Raw genomic sequence first — 20740 nt, forward strand, 5'->3', positions numbered from 1 at the left:
AGAGCTGAAGGGGTTGAAGTGATATTAAAATCTTTTTTCTTTATATACAACGTAGAGATGTTCCGGTTTTCGGTAATTCAATATATCGCGGTATTGCATACCCACGGTATTGTTATTGTGGCATTTTTAAAATACCGTGTTTATCTGCTCCTCAAGTCTGACTCTTGAATTGATACATTTCAGTGAGCTGGATGACTCATTCACTCACTCAATAGAAACAGCTCTGGTAATATGATCCTAGAGTGAGAGACTTAGCTACTCCCTGTAACCAATCAGACGGCTCCCACTCAGCACACACCCACATGCTTCTTCCAGGGCTCAGACACAGACACTGCCTAACAAGCAAGTTTCTACAGATAGAATTAGATAAAGATAGATAGACACATATATATATATATATATATATATATATATATATATATATATATATATATATATATATATACACACACACACATACATACATGGGCATAGCAGCATATTATATATACAAACACACACCCACTACATTATTATACAGCCATCAAGCAGTGTCTGGCCTACCTGGTGGTGACTGGTCCTGGCACTCTGATCCGATGGCCTGGTCATTAAGGGGGCAAATCCTTGCATTCCAGAAGTGGTTAAACCCCTGCAGGAGGACCAGTGTTTTTATTTATAAATTACTTTACTATTGCTTTAGGCCTGGTTCACATGTATGCGGGTTGGGGGCCCACATTTGCACAGGCATAGCAGCCCATTGATTAGAATGGGCTTAAACTGCTATGCCTGCGTTTTCGGCTGAAAAAAGGTGCATGCAGAATTTTAAAAAAAGCAGTGGCCGTGAAATCCATCCTTCTTTTGCACCATTCGACTTACCTGCAGTTGCTGCACATGCAAACTGTGTTTTTAAATGCTGGGCCCACGTATATAAAAAATGCAGAAAGCTTGCCAGAGCAGGAACTGCAGGTTAGTCGCATGGTGCAAAAACAGGATGGATTTCAAGGCCACTGAATTTTAGAAAAATGCAGCATGCACCTTTTTTCTGCGGAAAATGAGGGCATAGCAGCCCGTTCAAATCAATGGGCTTCTATGCCTGTGCAAATGTGGGCCGCCAACCTGCATACATGTGAACCGCCAACCCGCATACATGTGAACCAGCCAGGCCTAAAGCAATAGTAAAGTAATTTATAAATTACTCCGGTCCTCCTTCAGGTTTAACCACTTCTTGACCACAAGGATTTGCCCCCTTAATGGCCAGGCCATCGGTTCGGAGCCGAGCGCCAGGACCAGTCATCACCAGGTAGGCCAGACACTGCTTGATGGCTTATTTTAGGCCTGGTTCACAGAGTCTGTACTGACTGACTATATAATAATGTGCATAAGTGAACCAAAGTCCCTAAATTCAGCAATGAAATTCAAGTGAGGTAGAAATTTAATAATTTAAATTTAATAATTGAATACCGTGATAATACCGTATACCGTGGCAAAACCCTAATCAATTAATCGCAGCATGAAAATCTGATACCGTCACAAGCCTAATACAACGTCAAACTTACCCACTCTGTGGAGTGGCTTTACACAGAAAAGCCCAAACCCTCCTGTCGAGTGACCCCACAGCAAGCAGCTTGCTATGGGGACACCTGAGCCACTGCGCTGTGTGTCCATTCAGACACAGAGTTCAGCCCTGTCCCCTCATTGGCTCACTGACTTTGGTTGACAGCAGCGGGAGCCAATGTCAGCCACTGCTGTGTCTCAGCCAATCAGTAGAGAGAGTCCTGAACAGCCGAGGCTCTAGTGCAACATGGCTCAATTGAGATGGGTCTCAGGTAAGTATTAGGGGAGCTGCTGCGTAGTGAATGTTTTTTTTTTTATCTTATTAAATAGAATGCATTAAGATAATAAAAAAAAAAAAAAAAAAAAACACTTTCTGCCTTTAGAACTACTTTAATTTGCAATTTTGTAATTAACAATTGCACTTACTGCTTCAGAGTTATCAATAAAGGGATCAGTCTCATCATAGCCATAGCCAATGTCTATAAGATCCTGCATGCGGTCCTTGCGATGGCGGTGACTTTTTCGTCCCTGTAAGAAAAAAAAAATAAAATACTAAGGATAAAAAGTATAGATATACAATAGTAAATATACAAATGCAAACCAAGGATTGCTTTTTAGAACTTTTTCAAAAACATAATACTGTATACATTATGGTAAAGTATGTTACATTTACACTAAAGTAAGGGGAATCGCTCTTTATACCTTAAATCAGTGGTCCTCAACTCCGGTCCTCAGGGCCCACTAACAGGCCAGATTTTAGGTATTACCTTGGGGAGATGCAGACTAGAGTACTGCAATCACTGAGCAGCAACTTATATCACCTGGGCTGTATTTCAGTTATCTTGCAAACCTGGCCCGTTAGTGGGCCCTGAGGACCAGGGTTGAGGACGACTGCCTTAAATGACCAAGTTTACTAATATGGCCCTCGCCATATACAATCTGAAATCTTAAAAAAGATTTGAAAACCATATTCTTAATTTATACACCCAATATTTCACACATTTTTATCAAATCAATTTATTTAAAGCCAAAGTTTAATCTGTGTATATTTTGCCTTCCCCCTGATTTTTCCTCACTCTCAACATGTCAATTAAAAACAAAGGATATGTTAAAACACACACGCACAAACACACACAAAACACACACACACACACACACACACCTTGTTAAAAACAAAAAAAACTTTACCTATATATCCCGGACATAGTTTTTTTTTTTGTTTTTTTTTTTAGCAAGGAACATACATTCTATATCAATAATTAATGTTTAAGTGAGTAAAAGCGAGTGTATTAAAATACTGACAATGACTAAGAATTGTACTTGTCTATACACTTGCTCACCTTTATTTGTTTATACTGATTCTCACTCAACATTGGCCAGGTCTTTACAGTTTTTGGCCCCTTGCATGGAGGCATCACAAAAGTTCCTGAGAAAACATTAGTAAATTAGAACGCCAGTGTGCAAGGGGCCTGAGGCTCACTTCTGCAGCTAGAGAAGCTACACGAACCCAGCTTGTAAGGCCGAACTAAATAATACACCTCAGGAAGTGCCGCCATGGTTAACAGAAGATAGACTTAGAGCTAAACTAGAGAAACTTAACATAAATAAATCCCCGGGACCGGATGGCTTGCACCCGAGGGTTCTTAATGAGCTCAGCCAGGTGATTGCCAGACCATTATTATTGATCTTTAAGGATAGTTTACAGACGGGTATGGTGCCAGCTGATTGGAAAAAAGCCAACGTGGTACCAATATTTAAGAAGGGGCCGAGATATATCCCGGGTAACTATAGGCCGGTCAGCCTAACATCTGTAGTCTGCAAAATTTTGGAGGGGATGTTAAGGGACCACATACAAGACTTTAGTAATGAAAACGGTATTATAAGTAGTAATCAGCATGGATTCATGAAAAATCGTTCGTGCCAAACCAATCTATTAACCTTCTACGATGAAGTGAGCAGCCACCTAGATAAAGGTAAGCCTGTGGATGTGGTGTATCTGGACTTTGCAAAGGCCTTTGACACCGTTCCCCACAAACGATTACTGTACAAACTAAGGAAGGTAGGTATGGATCAGAAGCTGAGTACCTGGATAGAGAACTGGCTCCAGGGGAGAGTACAGAGGGTGGTGATTAATGGGGAGTACTCGGATTGGGCGGGTGTGGAAAGTGGGGTCCCCCAGGGTTCTGTCCTGGGACCAATCCTGTTTAATTTGTTCATAAATGATCTAGAGGAGGGGATATCGAGTACAATCTCAGTATTTGCAGATGATACTAAACTAGGCATGCCAATATCTTCTATGCAGGATGTGGAAACCTTGCAAGCAGACCTGAACAAAATAACGGGGTGGGCAACTACATGGCAGACGAGGTTTAATGTTGATAAATGTAAAGTAATGCACTTGGGGGCCAGAAACCAAGCTACTCACTGGGGGGGAACCTCTGGGTGAGTCTAGGATGGAAAAGGACTTGGGGGTACTGGTAGACAACAAGCTTGGCAGTGGCATGCAATGCCAAGCCGCCGCAAGCAAAGCCAACAGAATACTGGGATGTATAAAAAAGGGGATTCACTCCAGAAATAAAGAGATTCTTCTCCCACTCTACAAGACTCTGGTCCGGCCACATCTGGAGTATGCTGTCCAGTTCTGGGCACCGGTCCTCAGGAAGGATGTGCTGGAACTGGAGAAAGTCCAGAGAAGGGCAACAAAAATAATTAGGGGAATGGAGGACATCAGCTATGAGAAGAGACTACAAGCACTGAACCTTTTCTCTCTGGAGAAAAGACGATTGAGGGGGGATATGATATCAATGTACAAATACTGTACTGGTGACCCGAGCATAAGGAACAAACTATTCAGAGAAAGGAGATACAATAAGACACGTGGCCACTCACTAAAACTAGAGGAAAGGCGGTTTAACCTTAAAGCGCGTAAGGGGTTATTCACTGTAAGAGCGATAAAATGTGGATGTGGAATTCTCTTCCACAAGCAGTCGTATCAGCAGGGAGCATTGATAGTTTCAAAAAACTATTAGATGGACACCTTAAAGACCACAACATACAGGGGTATACAATGTACGGTTAAAAGCAAACACACACACGCATCATAGGTTGAACTGGATGGACTGTTGTCTTTTTTCAACCTCACTAACTATGTAACTATGTAACTAAGAAGCATTCATAAAAAAGAAAATGGGATTTTTGACTTACCATAAAATCCATTTCTCTGATGTTCATTGATTGACACAGCTCTTCATCTTCATGACCGTAGGGTTATGCTTCCCCCTACAGAAGCAGGACACTAGGCAGAGAAAAGCTTGAGCATGCCTATGGGGCAGTCCCTGGGGATATACTCCCACTTCCGGCTATAGGTATTCAGTTTTGGAACAAGCAGTGTCAGAAGAAAAACAACCCAACTCCAAAGAGGGGCAGGTGGCTGTGTCCGTCAATGAACAACAGAGAAATGGATTTTAAGGTCAAAAATCCCATTTTCTCTTTCGTTCATTGACAGACACAGCTCTTCATCTTCATGACCGTAGGGACGTCCCAAAGCAGTGTCAAACATGAGGGTTGGGAACAGCAGAAAACAAACTTCCCAAAGGCTTAAAATAGCCAACCAGGTAACATGGAGCTCAACTGAACAACTAGAGCTCACCTGAAAAAAAATACCCTCAAAGAGGACAAGTCCTCTATATAGCAGCCTGCAAAACTTTGCGGCCAAAAGAAGCATCAGCAGATGCCAACACATCCACTTTATAAAACTTTGTTAATGTGTGCACAGACGACAAAGTGGCCGCTTTGCAAACTTGCACCACTGACACCTGATGACGGAAAGCCCAAGAGGCACTAAGCGCCCGAGTAGAGTTCGCCCTGACAGGGAAAGGAGGAGCCTGACTCTTAATAGAAAAAGCTTGAACCTCAGTCTGTCTGATCCATCTGGAAATGGTTGCAGCAGAAGCAGCCAGCCCCTTGCGAGGTCCATCCGTGAGGACAAAAAGTAAGTCTGACTTTCAAAACGACTCCGTAGCTGCCAGGTACACCCCAAGTGCCGAACCACATCCAGGGAATGCAAATAAACTTCCTTGGGATGCTTAGGCTTGGGACACAGGGAAGACAACAATGTCTTCATTCAGATGAAGATCGGAGACGACCTTTGCACAGAACAATGGACATGGTCGAAGAACCACCTTATCTCTGTGAACAACTAGATAAGGTGAAAGGCAAGACAGCACCGCCAGCTCAGACACCCTGCGTGCCGAAGTAAAAAGGACAGCTTCTGGGACAATGTAAGCAGGGGAATCTCCTAAATATTTTCAAAGGGAGGTTTCTGAAGAACTGACAACACCAAACCGAGGTCACAATGGAGACCGCACCAGGGGAGCCAAGTGCCTGGAAAAAAAGTATGCACCAAGGAGTGTGAGGCCAACGGACAGTGAAAGAAATATGCCAAAGCAGAGACTAATGGTACTCAAGGCCAAACGTTGCTCGACCACTCGCTGGAGGAATCCTAGATCTGAGTCACTGAAAAGGAGCGAGGGCGAACCCCAAGACTCTCACCATGCAATGTACGTCTTCCAAATACGATGGTAAAGCTTCCCCGAAGTAGATTTTCTAGCTTTTAAAAATATAGGAATCACTGAATCAGACAACCCTCTATCCTTCAGCACCTGGCTTTCAACAGCCAAGCCGTCAAAGCCAGTGACTGTAAATCAGGATATAAGATCGGTCCCTGGGACAGCAGATCTTCCCTGAGAGGAAGTTTCCCAGGAACATCAGCAACCAGCCTTACCAGATTGGCGTACCAAGATTGGCGAGGCCAGTCTGCAGTCACTAGAATGACAGGAATCCCTTCTGCCTCGATCATGCGAAGGAGTCACGGCAGAAGCTTGAGAGGAGGAAAGGCGTATACAAGACGATAATGACTCCAGTAAGCCACTAGGGCGTCTGTGGCATCGACTAAAGGGTCCCAAGACTGTGCCACAAACCTCTGAACTTTCCTGTTGAGGTGAGAGGCCTATAGGTCCACCTCGGGAGTCCCCCACCGGAGACACAACTGACTGAACACCTCCGGATGAATTGACCATTCTCCTTTATCCAACGCCTGTCGACTGAGATAGTTCACCTGACAATTTTCCACCCTTGGAATGTGTACAGCAGAGAGGGCTGGAACGAACCGTTCTGCCCACCTTAGAAGGCCAGCTACTTCCCAAGCTGCCAGAACACTTCTTGTGCCCCCTTGGCGATTGACATAGGCCACGGCCGTGGCATTGTCCCATTGAATCCGTATCAGCCATCCCTGGAGACGAACTGTCCAATGATCCAGGCTGGATCACTCTGAGCTCCAGTACATTGATCAGTAGCATGGACTCCTCCAGAGTCCAGACCCTTTGAGAACAAGCCGTGCCGAGGACACCTCCCCACCCATATAGGTAGGCATCCATGGTGACAACCGTCCAGTACAGGGGAAGTAAAGATTTTCCCTGAAGTGCCGGAGAGCAAAGGCCACCAAACCAGGGACCCCCTTGTTCTCCGGCTCAACATGATCAGATTGTCCAGAGACTAAGGATCCTTGTTCCACTTCACCAGAATCTCCGTTTGCAGAGATCAAACACTCTGGCCGAGTCCAGAGTCAGTCCCAGATATTTCAGGCTCTTGGACGGGACCAGAGCAGACTTCTGAAGATTCAGAATCCAACCAAATTCCCTCAGTGTTTGCAGAGTGACCTCCAAGTTGGCCAACAGCAGTCGAAGACTCTGCTTGCAAAAGCAGATCGTCCAAGTACCCCAGTATCTCAATCCCCCGCTGACACAGTAATGTTGGAACCGCGGCTAGCACTTGTGTGAAGACCTGAAGAGCAGAGGCAAGGCCAAAAGAGAACGCCACAAATTCATAATTTTCATAACGGAAAATCGGAAGAAGTGCTGATGGGCGATACAAATGGGGATGTGAAGGTAGGCGTCCTTGATCTGGATGGATGCGTGAAAGTCCCCCTAATATAGGAATGCTACCACCATGCGAATGGACTCCATTCAAAACTTCTGTACCCGCACAAAGCAGATCAGCGCCTTTGGGCCCAGAATTGGATGCACATTGCCCTCCTTCCTGGGAATTGTAAACAGGTTTGAACAGAAACCTTGGAAGTTTTTTGACATCGGAACTTGGACAATCACTCCTTGAGACAACAAGTCTTGCACTGCCCCATAGAGATCCTGTAAGTTATCTGGGGAAAAGTGTAGGTTGGAAGGAAAGACCTTTGCTGGAGTGTATGATGGATACTCGATCTTGTAGCCAGATCGAGCGACTTCATGGACCCACTTGTCCTGAAATAGGAAGGTGCAGGAGTCCAAAAAACCATCGGAGACGTCTCCCCACCCTTGATACGGATGAGGATGCCCTTTCATGCGGAGGAGCTTTTTTGTCCACAGGCCTGGCAGACCCCGTTCTTGGTTTGTCCGACCAAGACTTCTTGGAACCCCCATTGGAGGCCCTGAAGGGTTTAGATCTCCTGTCCTGGGATCCTGAGGACCGGCAGAAAAAGAGGGTCCTCGTCTGCGACGGGACTCCTTACCCTTGGAAGCCTGAGGAAGAAGAGTACTCTTTCCCCCTGTGAGGCCTATGATGATGTCATCCAAGGAAGTTCCAAACAGGTGATATCCCATGAATGGAAGATTGGACAAGGCCTTCTTAGAAGCCTGGTCCGCTGACCAGCACTTCAGCCAGCTAATGCGCCGCAGGACCACTGCAGAGACAGACAGTCTAGAAAGCAAGGGAGCGGCATCCAAAGAGGCATCACAGACAAACTGTAGCCCTTAGACCAATTGATCCCCTAGCTCCACAAACTCAGGAGGGAGCAGTTTCTCCTCCAGGTCTCATTATAAAACATTTGCCCATTCAGTCATGGTTTATGAAACCAGAGTGACGGTGAACACTGGCCTAAGTGCCGACCCAGCCACAGTGAATATATGGCAGGTCAAGACCTCCGACCTCCTATCAGCCCGATCAGAGAAGACTCTTCTACCGGTATTAACGTGGCTTTATTCAACCTGGAAACCAGAGTGTCCACTACAGGAGGTATCATCCATTTTTAAGGATACCGCATAGCAAAACGATTAGGGATTGCAAAAGTGCGTTTTGGGGACCCCCACTGTTTTGAGGACAATATCCTCAAAGAAGGCGCAGACCCTGAAGGGTAACTGGCATCAGCAGCGGCAAGCCGAGTCAAACCCTGGATCTGAAGAGAGAGGAAGCTGGTGAAGGTGGGGGATGCTTTTTGGTAGCCCATTTGCCCAGGACCAAATCCACTTTGGACACCAAGCAACTCCAGGACCACTGTCAGTGCAGCCAGTTGTGGGGCCCCGGAAGGCCCGGCAGCATCTGAGAGTGGATCAGGTGGTGAAACACGTTTCAGTGACTCCATGAATGGAGAGGGGAATCAGCACCACGAGTGTAAACACACACTGTAAGGGATACCCCACCACGCTGTCCAGCACAGCAACACGCGGCACAGCACAGTACTACCGCTGTATAGCAGCAAGAGGAAGCTCCAGGCACTCACCACCACCGGTAAGCGCACAGTAAGCTTCTGCCCACCGTGCGTGAAATCGAGAAATTTCCGAGGAACTTCCAAGATTAGCCTGACTGGAGGGAAGGCATAGCAAAGGTTGAATGAGCAGGGATTCACAAAGGTGTCGATCCCCAGAGGCTGATCCCTTGGGTTCAGGGAAAAAAATTCTTTGTTTTGCTGTTTGCTTGGGTTGCAAAGAAGACAACCTCTGGTAGGCCCCACCTGGCCGCAATTTCTGCAAAATCTTTCGGGTTGAGGGACCAGTTGTCCCAACACACCCGGTAGCGGCTGAGGTGGTCTGCCAAGTAATTCCGAGTCCCCTTCAGGTGAAGCGCTGAAATGGAGGCCAGATTCACTTCGGCCCAAGAAAAAAATTTGCGTACCCCCCTGTTTGTTGAGGTATGCTACCATTGCAATGTTGTGGGACCGAACCTGCAGATGAAATTCCTTGATTTCTGCTTGAAAGACATCTAAGGCTTTCTGTACTGCCATGAGCTCTTTTTGATTCGATGATGCCTTTGCTTCTAGTGGGGACCATTCTCCCTGCGCTATTTGGCTCTGGAGATGGGCGCCCCATCCAAAAGAGCTTGCGTCTGTGGTTATCCTCTGACATCTGAATAACCCAGTCCAACCCCTTCATGAGGTGGAGTGGAGATCTCCACCACCATAGGGTTCTTTTTACCTTGGAGGGAATTTTTACCTTCATCTCCAATGAATTTGGAGACCCAGGCTTTCAGTAGAAACCATTGAAGGGGACGCTGTCGAAACCGTGCCCAAGGTACGGCCGTAAAACAGGAGGTCATAAGGCCCACGACTCTTGAGACGTCCCAGAGCGAGACCCACTGGTTGGTTTGTAAGGAAGTCACCATCTCATCTCAGTCATCTTTAAAACCTTGACCCTTGGAAGAAAAATCTTTTGGTCCAGAGAGGAAATCTCGTACCCGAGATACGTCACTCTTTGGGAAGGTGTCAGATAGGACCTCTCTTTGTTTATCATCCAGCCTAGTGACCAGAGGAACTCCTGAACTGTGTGGAGATCCTTTCCCAGTTCTGACTTGAGTCTGCCACTACTAGGAGGTCGTCCAGGTAGGGGATAATCAGAATCGACATCTGTCTTGAGGCCAAAGCTTCCCCCAAGACCTTCGTGAAGATGCGTGGGGCTGAGGACAACCCAAAGGGCAGCGCCTGGAATTGAAAACGTCGGACTTCTAACCTTAGCTTTACTGCAAGTCATAAAAACTTTTGGTAAGCTAGGTGAATGGGGATGTGAAAATAAGCATCCTTTAGGTCCAGTGTTGCCATGAAACATTCTGGGTATAGTAGATTTTCTATGGAATGCACCGATTCCATGCGAAAATGCTTGTATTTTAAATCGCACAATTTAGAGTGCGTAGATTCAGTATTAAACGATAACGCCATGAGGGCTTCTTTACCACAAAAATGTGGGAGTAAAACCCCCTGCCCTGTTCTGATTTTGGAACTGGTACCAATACTTTCTGATCTACGAAGTCTCTGATCTGGAGACTTAACGCACCTGCTTTCACTCGATCTCTGGGCAGACTGGTAATTAACAATCTTTCCGAAGGCCAGAAATTGAATTCCAGTCTGTGGCCTTTGGTAACCAGGTCCAAAATAAAAGGGCTTGATGTAATTTCCTTCCACTGTGGAAGGAAGGCCCTTAATCTTCCTCACACTCTGCGAAAGGAGTCATTGCAGCTTAGAAGGGGTGTTGAGGAGGGTTAAACAAGACACCCCCCCCCCTACCCCTGCCTTTGTGGCCAGTCCAATGTTTCTTGGGTCCGGTGTCACACGGACCCTGCTGTCTGCCCCTCCCCCGAAAAAATTCTCGGGGGATACGGGGTTTTTCTTTTATCTGGAAACGACTTCTTATAAGCAGTACGTTCCAGCGCTGCTGCTAACCCGGGACCAAATAGATGGTCACCTGTAAAGGGAAGACCACACAGGCGTAACTTGGGAGGTACAGTCTCCCGACCATGTCTTAAGCCAGAGACTTCTTCTGGCTAATTTAACCAAGGCAGAGGTTCTGGCTGTCACTCTAACTGATTCAGCGGAAGAATCAGCCAGACACCCTACTGCCTGAAATAGAAGAGGAAAATATTTAATGATCTGATCCCTAGGCGTCCCAGCAGATAGGCGAGACTGAATTTGTGAAAGCCATAACTCGAGATGTCTGGCTACACAAGTAGATGCCAAGGCTGGTTTTAGACTCGTAACTGAGGCTTCCCAGGCTCTACACCGCAAATTATCTCCTCTCATCCACTGGGTCTATAAGTGTACCCATATCAAAGGCTAAATCCGTATTTTTGGAAATCCTTGAAAGAGGGGCATCTAGTTTGGGAATCTTGTTCCATGGCTGTGCTGCGTCTTCATCAAAAGGAAACATTTTTAAATTAGAAAAAAATGGTTTCCTTTCAGGATTCCAATTTAACTGTATGTAGAAGGGAACTGTGTTAAGGGAAAATCCTGGCCTTTTTCTTATGCGTTGTAAAAATAAGATCGTGCTTAGACAATTGCACCTTCTCCTCCTCCTCAATTTCTAATGTGACATAGACCGCTTTAAGTGATTTCTCCACATCTTCAAGAGACAATTTAAATCTGGAGCCTCTGCTGGATTCCCTATCCTTGGGCTCCTCCTCTGGACCCGATTCCTCAAATGAGGAATGGGGGGACTCCAACTCCTCCCTCGTGTCGTCACCACACACATCCTTTGTTGGATTGGAACTAGGCCCTGAGGCTTGAGACTGTACAGGAGTCTGCAATTTATCTAGGAGGGTTTTAAAGGAGCTAAAGGTAGAGGTTAACTCATCACTAACGGAAGTCAGCATCCTCTGGATATAGCTGGATCATCCTTAACCAAGCTGTCTATGCATGTGCGGCACACTGTTTTGCTCCATGTGGAACTTTGTTTTGTTCCGCAAACAGCACATTTCTTTTTGGGGGGCTGTGTCTGGACCTTGTCCTGAGTTTTGGTCTATAGAAAACAACTAGAAAGCATTTTCTGATTAAGACCCCCTGTAAAACAGGCCCCAAAATAAACACTCCTGTGTTAAAGAGTGAAAAAAGTACCTCCCTTTACCAGCCCCCAAACAGTCTATGGAGGAAAAGGAAAAAGGAAACCCCTACAGGCTTTGCAAGAGGGAAGACTCCCCAGGCTTACCTGAGAGGTTCCGGTGCCAGAGCCCGCTTCCACCGCCTGAGCGGTTACTGCAGAGGGATCCATCCCGCTCTGTTGGTGTCCCGCAGCCTCCGCTGGGTTTCACCTGAACATTGGCTGCCCAGTAATTCTCCTGTTCGCGCCTCTGGAAAACGGAACCAGCATTTTCAGCGCCCGCCGATGATGTCACCTCCCTAGGCGAGAGTGGAACACAGGAGTTCCACCCCTTCCGCCCTGCGTGGTGCCAATTTTGAAATCCGCAGCGATCACGGGAACACAGCCTGGCTGCTCCGAAGACGCTGCCACTGAGGTGCAAAGGACTCCTTCCTTCCTGACATCAGCGACGGTTGTAACCCTCCCTGGGCTTTAAGGACAGGAGAAAAGCGCCCCCCCCCCTTCCGCGACCTGTAAAGGGGTACCACACTTGGGCGAGGAGAGGTAAATAAATTCTTTCCCAAGTCTTTAAAAGGACAGACCATGAGAGTAGGTTCCAGGAAAAACTAATACTGATTGGATTTTAAAGACGACTTGAGAAAAATGAGGGCCCGAACAGCTCCCAAGTCCGGAAAGGATGGTCCCAACAGTGAAGGAGGCCAAGACAGGCACACCCGCCAGGCCCATCCCCCTCAAGGAATAATCGTATTGGGCGTCCCAGAGAGGGGCCCACATCCGCCCCAAAACCCACAAGGTGTAGAGGGGGACAGCCATTTACCACACAAGGAACAGGTTGGACACCGCTCCATTGTAATATGGTTGCTGTAAGCTTTCGCAAGACGTTTAACTCACAGGCCAGCTTCCGTCCAGTGGGGCTATTTCAGGGGGCCGACCTAACGCGGAGCTGCGGTCTGCGCACGCTCGATGGCCGGATCGGGGGGACCCTAAGGATCTAGATTATCCAGTTCGTCACCCAGTCAGCCAGTTGATAGTAGATTCTCGAAGGAAAAAAATACAGTAAAATCTTAGATTGTGAGCATAATTCGTTCCAGAAACATGCAAGTCCTTCAGTTTATAGTCCATATAAAAAGATTATAGCGATGTGATAGGTTGTGTAACCATACAATGTCCATCCACAAATGGCAGCCTCCACAAGGGAATTAGAAGCAAAATCCAATTCAATCGCTCATGGAGCGCAACGTGGAAGGGATGACGTCGATGGCGGTGAGGAGGATGGTCTAGGTCAGTGTCCTTAGGACCCACTAACAGGCCAGATTTTAAGTATTATCATGGGGAGATGCAGACTAGAATACTGCAATCACTGAGCAGCAAATGATATCAATATATTCAGTTATCTTGCAAACCTGGCCTGTTAGTGGGCCCTGAGGACAGGAATTGAAAACCACTGGTCTATTTGGACAGCTTTACCCTGGATGCTTGCATATTTAGATGTGCCCTTTTAATCATCAACTATGAGAGTTGCTAAATGTTGTACCTTCTTTAAATGTAACCATATTGCTACACTTAGAGGCACCTCTCTTCTCTTTTATACTCAGTTGTGATGTGACGCTACTTGTATATCAAGATATCGCTTGTTTATCAGGTCAAAATTTATAAAAAAATTAGCTTGTCTTGCAAAACGCTCTCAAACCAAGTTACTCTCAATCCAAGGTTTTACTGTATCAAAAAAAGGAGGAAAAAATTCAATTTAAAAAGAAAAAAAAAAAACGGAATTTTTGTAAAAACTTACCGTAAAATTCCTTTCTCTGAGTCCTCCGACAGTCGCCGCCACCTCTAAGTCATCACTATTGGGTATTGACTTCCGCTCCGCAGGAGTAGCTAGGCATAAGACTTAGTCAAAAGAACAAAGCATTTAGCATAGACACACCCATGGGGGCTGTCCCACTGGTCAATACCCCCCTGCATTGATCCCTCCCAACTCAGGTTGGAAGAATAGCAGTAGGTGTACAAGAAAAAACCCCAAAAGAGGGGCGGGGGCGGCGACTGTCAGAGGACTCAGAGAAAGGAATTTTACGGTAAGATTTTACAAAAATTCAGTTTTCTTACGTCCTCCGACAGTCGCCGCCACCTCTAAGTCATCACTATTGGGATGTCCCAAAGCAGTGTAAACATAAGGGGTGGGAGACACAACCGCAGACAAGGCAACGCAGTACCCACAACAGAGAAAGCAACCTTACACGCACAGTAAGAGAACCTTCTGTGCAACAGAATAGGCTCAACAGGAGCAACAGCCCAGGAAAGCAAATAACCCAGGGTACAAACAACCCTAACAGCCAGGGACCCACAAAAAAACAAGGGTCAACTATGGCACTGCCGCACTGAGAACTTTGAGGCCAAAGGAGGCATCGGCTGATGCCAGAACATCCACCTTATAGAATTTGGAAAAGGTGTGCACCGACGACCAAGTCGCAGCCTTGCACACCTGGGCCACAGAGGCCTGATACCGGTAGGCCCAGGACGTACTCAATGAGCTAGTAGAGTGTGCCTTAACAGGAAAGGGTGGAACCTGTTCCTTCAAAGTATAGGCCTGTACAATGGTCTGTCTGATCCATTTGGCAATGGTCGCCGCAGACGTAGCCATGCCCTTCCGAGGTCCCTCAGGAAGGACAAAGAGGGAATCCGATTTCCGAAAGGATTCTGTGAACGACAGGTACACCCTGATCGCCCTGACAACATCCAAGGAATGCAATGCAACCTCCTTAGGATGCTTAGGCTTCGCACTGAGCGAAGGCAAAACAATGTCCTCATAAAGGTGAAATTCAGAGACCACCTTAGGGAGAAAAGACGAATGAGGTCGCAAGACCACCTTGTCCTTGTGAATCACCAAGTAAGGAGAGCGGCAAGACAACGCCGCCAATTCTGACACCCTGCAAGCCGAAGTGGTCGCCACTAGAAAGGCAACCTTCTTAGACAGCAGAGGCAACAATATCTCCCGGATGTTTTCAAAGGGAGAACGCTGTAACAGGGACAGAACCAAATTCAAGTCCCATGGAGGTAAAGGCACCCTCCTGGGAGGGGCCAAATGTCACACACCTTAAATGAAGGTGCAAATTAAGGAATGAGACGCCACAGGGCGTTGAAAAAGAACAGCCAGTGCAGAAACCTGACGCTTAATCGTGGCCAGCGCCAAGCGCTGGTCCACACCAGTCTGAAGGAAAGCCAAGTCACCGAGTATGAGCGAGGGGAGAACCCCCTGGACTCACACCAGGCGAAATAAGCTTTCCAGGTACGGTAATATATTTTACCAGATGAGGCTTTCCTAGCCTTGATAAGAGTAGGAATGACCTCTGAGGAGAGACCCCTGTCTCTCAGGACCTGGCTTTCAACAGCCAGGCCGTTAAAGCCAGCGACTGTAAAGCAGGATGGAAGATCGGTCCCTGAGACAGCAGATCCTCCCGCATTGGCAGCCGCCAAAGAGGCTCGACCACCAGGTGAACAACGTCAGCGTACCAGGACCGGCGTGGCCAGTCCGGCGCCACTAGAATCACCAAATTTGGTTCCGAGGCTAACCTGCGAAGGAACCTGGACAACAACTGAGTCGGAGGAAAGGCATACATCAGACGATACCGATGCCAAGGGGCCACCAACGCATCAGAGGCGTCCGCCCACGGATCACGCGTTCTTGCCACTAATCTTTCCACCTTGTGATGTAGCCGAGACGCGAACAGATCCACGTCCGGGGATCCTCACTTCGCACACAGCATTTGGAAGACCTCCGGGTGTAGGGACCATTCCCCCTGGTCCAGGGTCTGGCGGCTCAGATAGTCGGCCTGCCAATTCTCCACACCCGGAATGTGAACTGCTGAAATCGCCGGGACATGAGTTGGCCAAAGACAGAATGTCGGTCACCTCCCGGGCCGCCCGGGCACTCCTGGTGCCCCCTTTGTGGTTGATGTAAGCCACCGCGGTAGCATTGTCCGTCTGTACCCGAACAGGACGGCCCTGAAGGCGATCCGACCACTGGAAGAGACAAAGTCTGATCGCCCTCAGTTCCAATATGTTGATCGAAAGGGAGGACTCCCCCTCCGACCAAGTGCCCTGGGCAGACAAGTTGCCCAAGACTCCACCCCAGCCCGACAGGCTGGCATCCGTGGTAATCACTGTCCACAGCAACGGACGGAAGGATTTTCCTTCTGACACAGCCAGGGACTGAAGCCACCACAGAAGATCCATTCTGGTCTGGCGACTCAAGGAGACACTCAGATCCAGGGACTGAGGTAGTCTGTCCCACCTGGCTAGGATCTCCGCTTGAAGAGACCGTGTGTGAAACTGAGCAAAGGGTATCGCCTCGAAGGCCGATACCATCAACCCCAGGGACCGCATGCAGGTCCTGAGTGACGAGGATGGCTTGTCCCTGAGGGACCTGATCTCATCCTGTAAGGTCCGAAGCTTGTTCTCCAGCAAGAACACCTTTGCTTGAGCAGAGTCCAGAACCATTCCCAGATAGAGGAGACGAACCGAAGGAGACAAGGTCAACTTCCATACGTTGATGGTCCATCCGAACTCCCGGAGCGTCTGTACCGTAGTGGACAGATCGCGCAGTAGGTCCTGGCTGGCACTCAATCTTAACAGGAGATCGTCCAGATATCCCAAGACCGCAATGCCTTGTGCCCGCAACAGGGCCAGAACAGGCGCCAACACTTTGGTAAAGACCCTTGGAGCCAAAGCGAAACCGAAAAGTAACGCCACAAACTGATAGTGATCCTCCGCTAATGCGAACCGAAGGTACCTCTGGTGACCCTCTAAAATGGGGATGTGTAGGTACGCATCCTTCAGATCTAAAGAGGCCAGGAATTCCCCTGGACTCAGGGAGGCCACCACCGAGCAGAGGGATTCCATACGGAACTTCCGAACCACACGAAGCGGTTCAGCGCTTTCAAGTCCAGAATAGGACGCACCTTGCCCTCCTTTCTGGGCAAAGTGAACAGATTGGAATAAAACCCTCGAAACCTGTCCCGATGAGGCACCGGGACAATTACCCCCTGGGCAAGGAGATCCTGCACTGCTTGACGCAGGTCCTGCAGACGCCCTGGGGTCAAATGAAGATTTGAGGGAAAGAACCTGTCCGCCGACCGGGAACGGAATTCGATCTTGTACCCCGATCAAATTATTTCCTGAACCCACCTGTCCGGAATTCGGAGCAGCCAAGGTTGGAGGAAACCGCGCAAACGTCCCCCCACCCCAGAAATGGGTGAGGGCGCCCCTTCAGGCAGAGGCGGATTGACCCGCCGCACCGGCATTGCCGGACTTCTGCTTGCCCGCCCAGGGCTTCTTCTGGCTACCTTGGCCCTTGAAGGGCTTGCCCTTGGTTTGATTCCGAAAGGCACGAAAGGACCCTTGATTGGGTCGAGAGGCGGAACCCCGCTTGCCACGAAAGGACTTGTTCTTCGCGTTCTGGGGAAGCATGGTGCTCTTGCCCCTGTGACGCCTTTTACCAAGGTATCCAACGCCTCGCCAAACAGGCGAGAACCAGCATAGGGAAAATCAGCAACTGTTTTTCGTGATGTCTGATCAGCCGACCAGCTCTTCAGCCAGATCAGTCGACGGTTAAGATAACACTAGATAGGCATGCTACCAAAGGGGCCTCATTTAAGTCAAATACATGACTCCGTGGTGAATTTGGTCCACCATAGCCAGCGTGGCAGGTGGGGCAGAGTCAGACGCGAGGTTGCGTCTAAGCACCTTAGTCCAATCAGCCACCGCCTGAGCCACCAAAACGGACGCGAAAACAGGTTTGAGCAAGGAACCCGCCACCGTGTAGGAATGGCGGGCAAGAGACTCCAACCTCCTGTCCGTGGGATCCCAAAAAACCGGGGGTCTCCTCAGTAGAAACAAAGGTAGCCTTGTTTAACAAGGCCACAGTGTGATCCACCTGTGGAGGTACACACCAGCGCGATTCTGTAGCCGGGGCAAAGGGATGAAGCAACTTAAACCGACTAGGTACCGCGAATGGATGTTTTAAGTGCGCCACAGTTCATTTACAGTGTAATGAAACTTAGCGGGGCAGGGAAAAACCTGCGCCGACTTGCGGGTCCTGTGTGTCCCAAAAGAGGACACAATGCATGGAGGACTGGGCTCATCCTCCAAGTGTAGGGTTTCTTTAACAGAAGAGATTAACTCATCCATAGTCGTGCGTTCTTCAGGCGACCCCGGGGGAGAACCATCAACCCCCTCCGCCTCCCCCTCAGACCCCAGAGGGTCCAGAGATGACCGAGACCCTGAAAAGGGCAAGCCCACCGCAGCAGCCATATCACCATCTGAACCAGAGGAGATAACGGAATTTTAACTCTTCATATTCGTCACGATGGGGTATTAGACTTTTCTCCGAAGGAGTAGCTAGGCAACAGAATATGTTAACATTAAAGCTTTTAACATATCCCACCCTCAAGGGGTGGTCCCCTCAGTCAATACCCTCCTACTTCCTGCAACCATATCTCAGTTTCAGTGGAATAGCAGTAGAGTATATAACCAAAACCCCAAAAGAGGGGCGGGGGCGGCGACTGTCGGAGGACTCAGAGAAAGGAATTTTACAGGTAAGATTTTACAAAAATTCCGTTTTCTCTTACGTCCTCCGACAGTCGCCGCCTCTTCATATTCGTCAAAATGGGGACGTCCCAAAGCAGTACAAACATGAGGGGTGGGAAACGCATCCGCGCCGTAAGGCAACGCAGTCTCCGCATCAAAGAAAGGAACCTTACCAAAGGAAGGAAACCAGCTGGGCAATAGGAAAAAAAACTTGCTCAACAGGAGCAACAACCCAGGAAAAACAAATAAACCAGGGGATAAAAGAAAAACTTATCCCAACAGCCAGGGATCCCAACAGGAGACCCTAGGGAACAGCCGCACTAAGAACCTTGCGGCCAAAGGAAGCATCCGCCGATGCCTGAACATCCACCTTGTAGAATTTTGTGAAAGTGTGTACGGTCGACCAGGTCGCCGCTTTACACACCTGGGCTACAGAAACAAAGAATCCATCTTTCGAAAAGACTCAGTCGATTTTAGGTAAACCTTAATCGCCCGAACATCCAAAGAATGTAGTCTCACCTCTTTCGGATGTTTAGGCTTCGCGCACAGCGAAGGCAAGACAATATCCTCATTGAGATGGAATTCCGAAACTCGCTTCGGAAGAAAGGATGGATTAGGTCGCAAGACCACCTTATCCAAGCGAATAACCAGATACGGAGACTTGCAGGACAAAGCCGCCAGCTCCGACACTCTGCGAGCCGAAGTGATCGCAACCAAAAAGGCGACCTTTTTGGACAACATAGACAACGAGATCTCCCTGATCTGTTCAAAAGGAGCACGTTGTAACACAGATAGAACGAGATTCAAGTCCCAAGGAGGCAGAGGTTCCCTCCTAGGAGGAACCAGATGCCGCACACCCTTAACAAAAGTGCCAACCAAGGAGTTGGAAGCCACGGGACGTTGAAAAAGAACGGCCAGCGCAGACACCTGACCCTTTATCGTAGCCAGCGCCAAACGCTGATCGACACCTGTTTGAAGGAAGGACAATACTCGAGAAACCGAGTACGTGCGGGGTGAAAACCCCCTGGACTCACACCAGGCAAAATAGGCCTTCCAAGTACGGTAGTAAACCTTCCCCGAGGAAGACTTCCTCGCGTTGATCAAGGTATGAACGACCTCAGGGGAGAGACCCCTCTCCTTCAGGACCTCGGTCTCAACAGCCAGGCCGTCAAAGCCAGCAACTGTAAAGCAGGATGGTATATCGGCCCTTGAGACAGGAGATCGTCTCGAAGAGGCAGACGCCACGGGGCGTCGACCGCCAGATTCACGAGGTCTGCGTACCAGGACCGGCGAGACCAATCCGGCGCCACAAGAATCACCGTGCTGCGTTCCGAGTGTAACCTGCGAAGGAACCTGGACAGCAACTGAATCGGTGAAAACGCATACATCAGCTTGTACTGATGCCACGGGGCCACTAACGCGTCCGACGCGTCTGCCCGAGGGTCGCGCGTCCTTGCCACGAACCTTGTTGTTGAGACGAGACGCGAACAGGTCCACATCTGGAAGACCCCACTTCGCGCACAACATCTCGAAGACAGCCGGGTGGAGAGACCATTCCCCCTGATCCAGGGTCTGGCGACTCAGATAGTCCGCCTGCCAGTTCTCCACCCCTGGAATGTGAACCGCCGTTATCGCCGGGACATGAGTCTCGGCCCAAGACAGAACGTCGGCCACTTCTCGAGCCGCTCGGGCACTCCTGGTGCCCCCTTGGTGGTTGATGTAGGCCACCGCCGTGGCATTGTCCGTCTGCACCCGAACAGGACAGCCCCGCAGCCGGTCCGTCCAATGATGAAGGCAGAGATTTATCGCACGCAATTCCAGAATGTTGATCGGAAGGGAGGACTCCCCCTCCGACCAAGTTCCCTGGGCGGACAGAACGCCCAGAACACCACCCCAGCCCGACAGGCTGGCATCCGTGGTGATCACCGTCCACGAGATAGGACGAAAAGACTTGCCCCCCGACACCATCGGGGACTGGAGCCACCACAGAAGGT

General features: G+C 48.7%; 1 protein-coding gene across 1 annotated transcript in view; it reads right to left on the bottom strand.

The window, feature by feature from the left end:
- The window catches only part of UBN2 (ubinuclein 2), a 655942-nt gene that overhangs the window by 443611 nt on the left and 191591 nt on the right, over positions 1 to 20740 (bottom strand). Inside the window, exon 3 of the mRNA XM_082266188.1 lies at positions 1960 to 2061. Coding sequence (XP_082122314.1) covers positions 1960 to 2061 — 102 coding nt within the window. The remainder of the gene's footprint in view (positions 1 to 1959; positions 2062 to 20740) is intronic.

The sequence above is a fragment of the Pelophylax lessonae genome (assembly GCF_965119305.1).
Source record: "Pelophylax lessonae genome assembly, chromosome: 8".
NCBI lineage: Eukaryota > Metazoa > Chordata > Amphibia > Anura > Ranidae > Pelophylax > Pelophylax lessonae.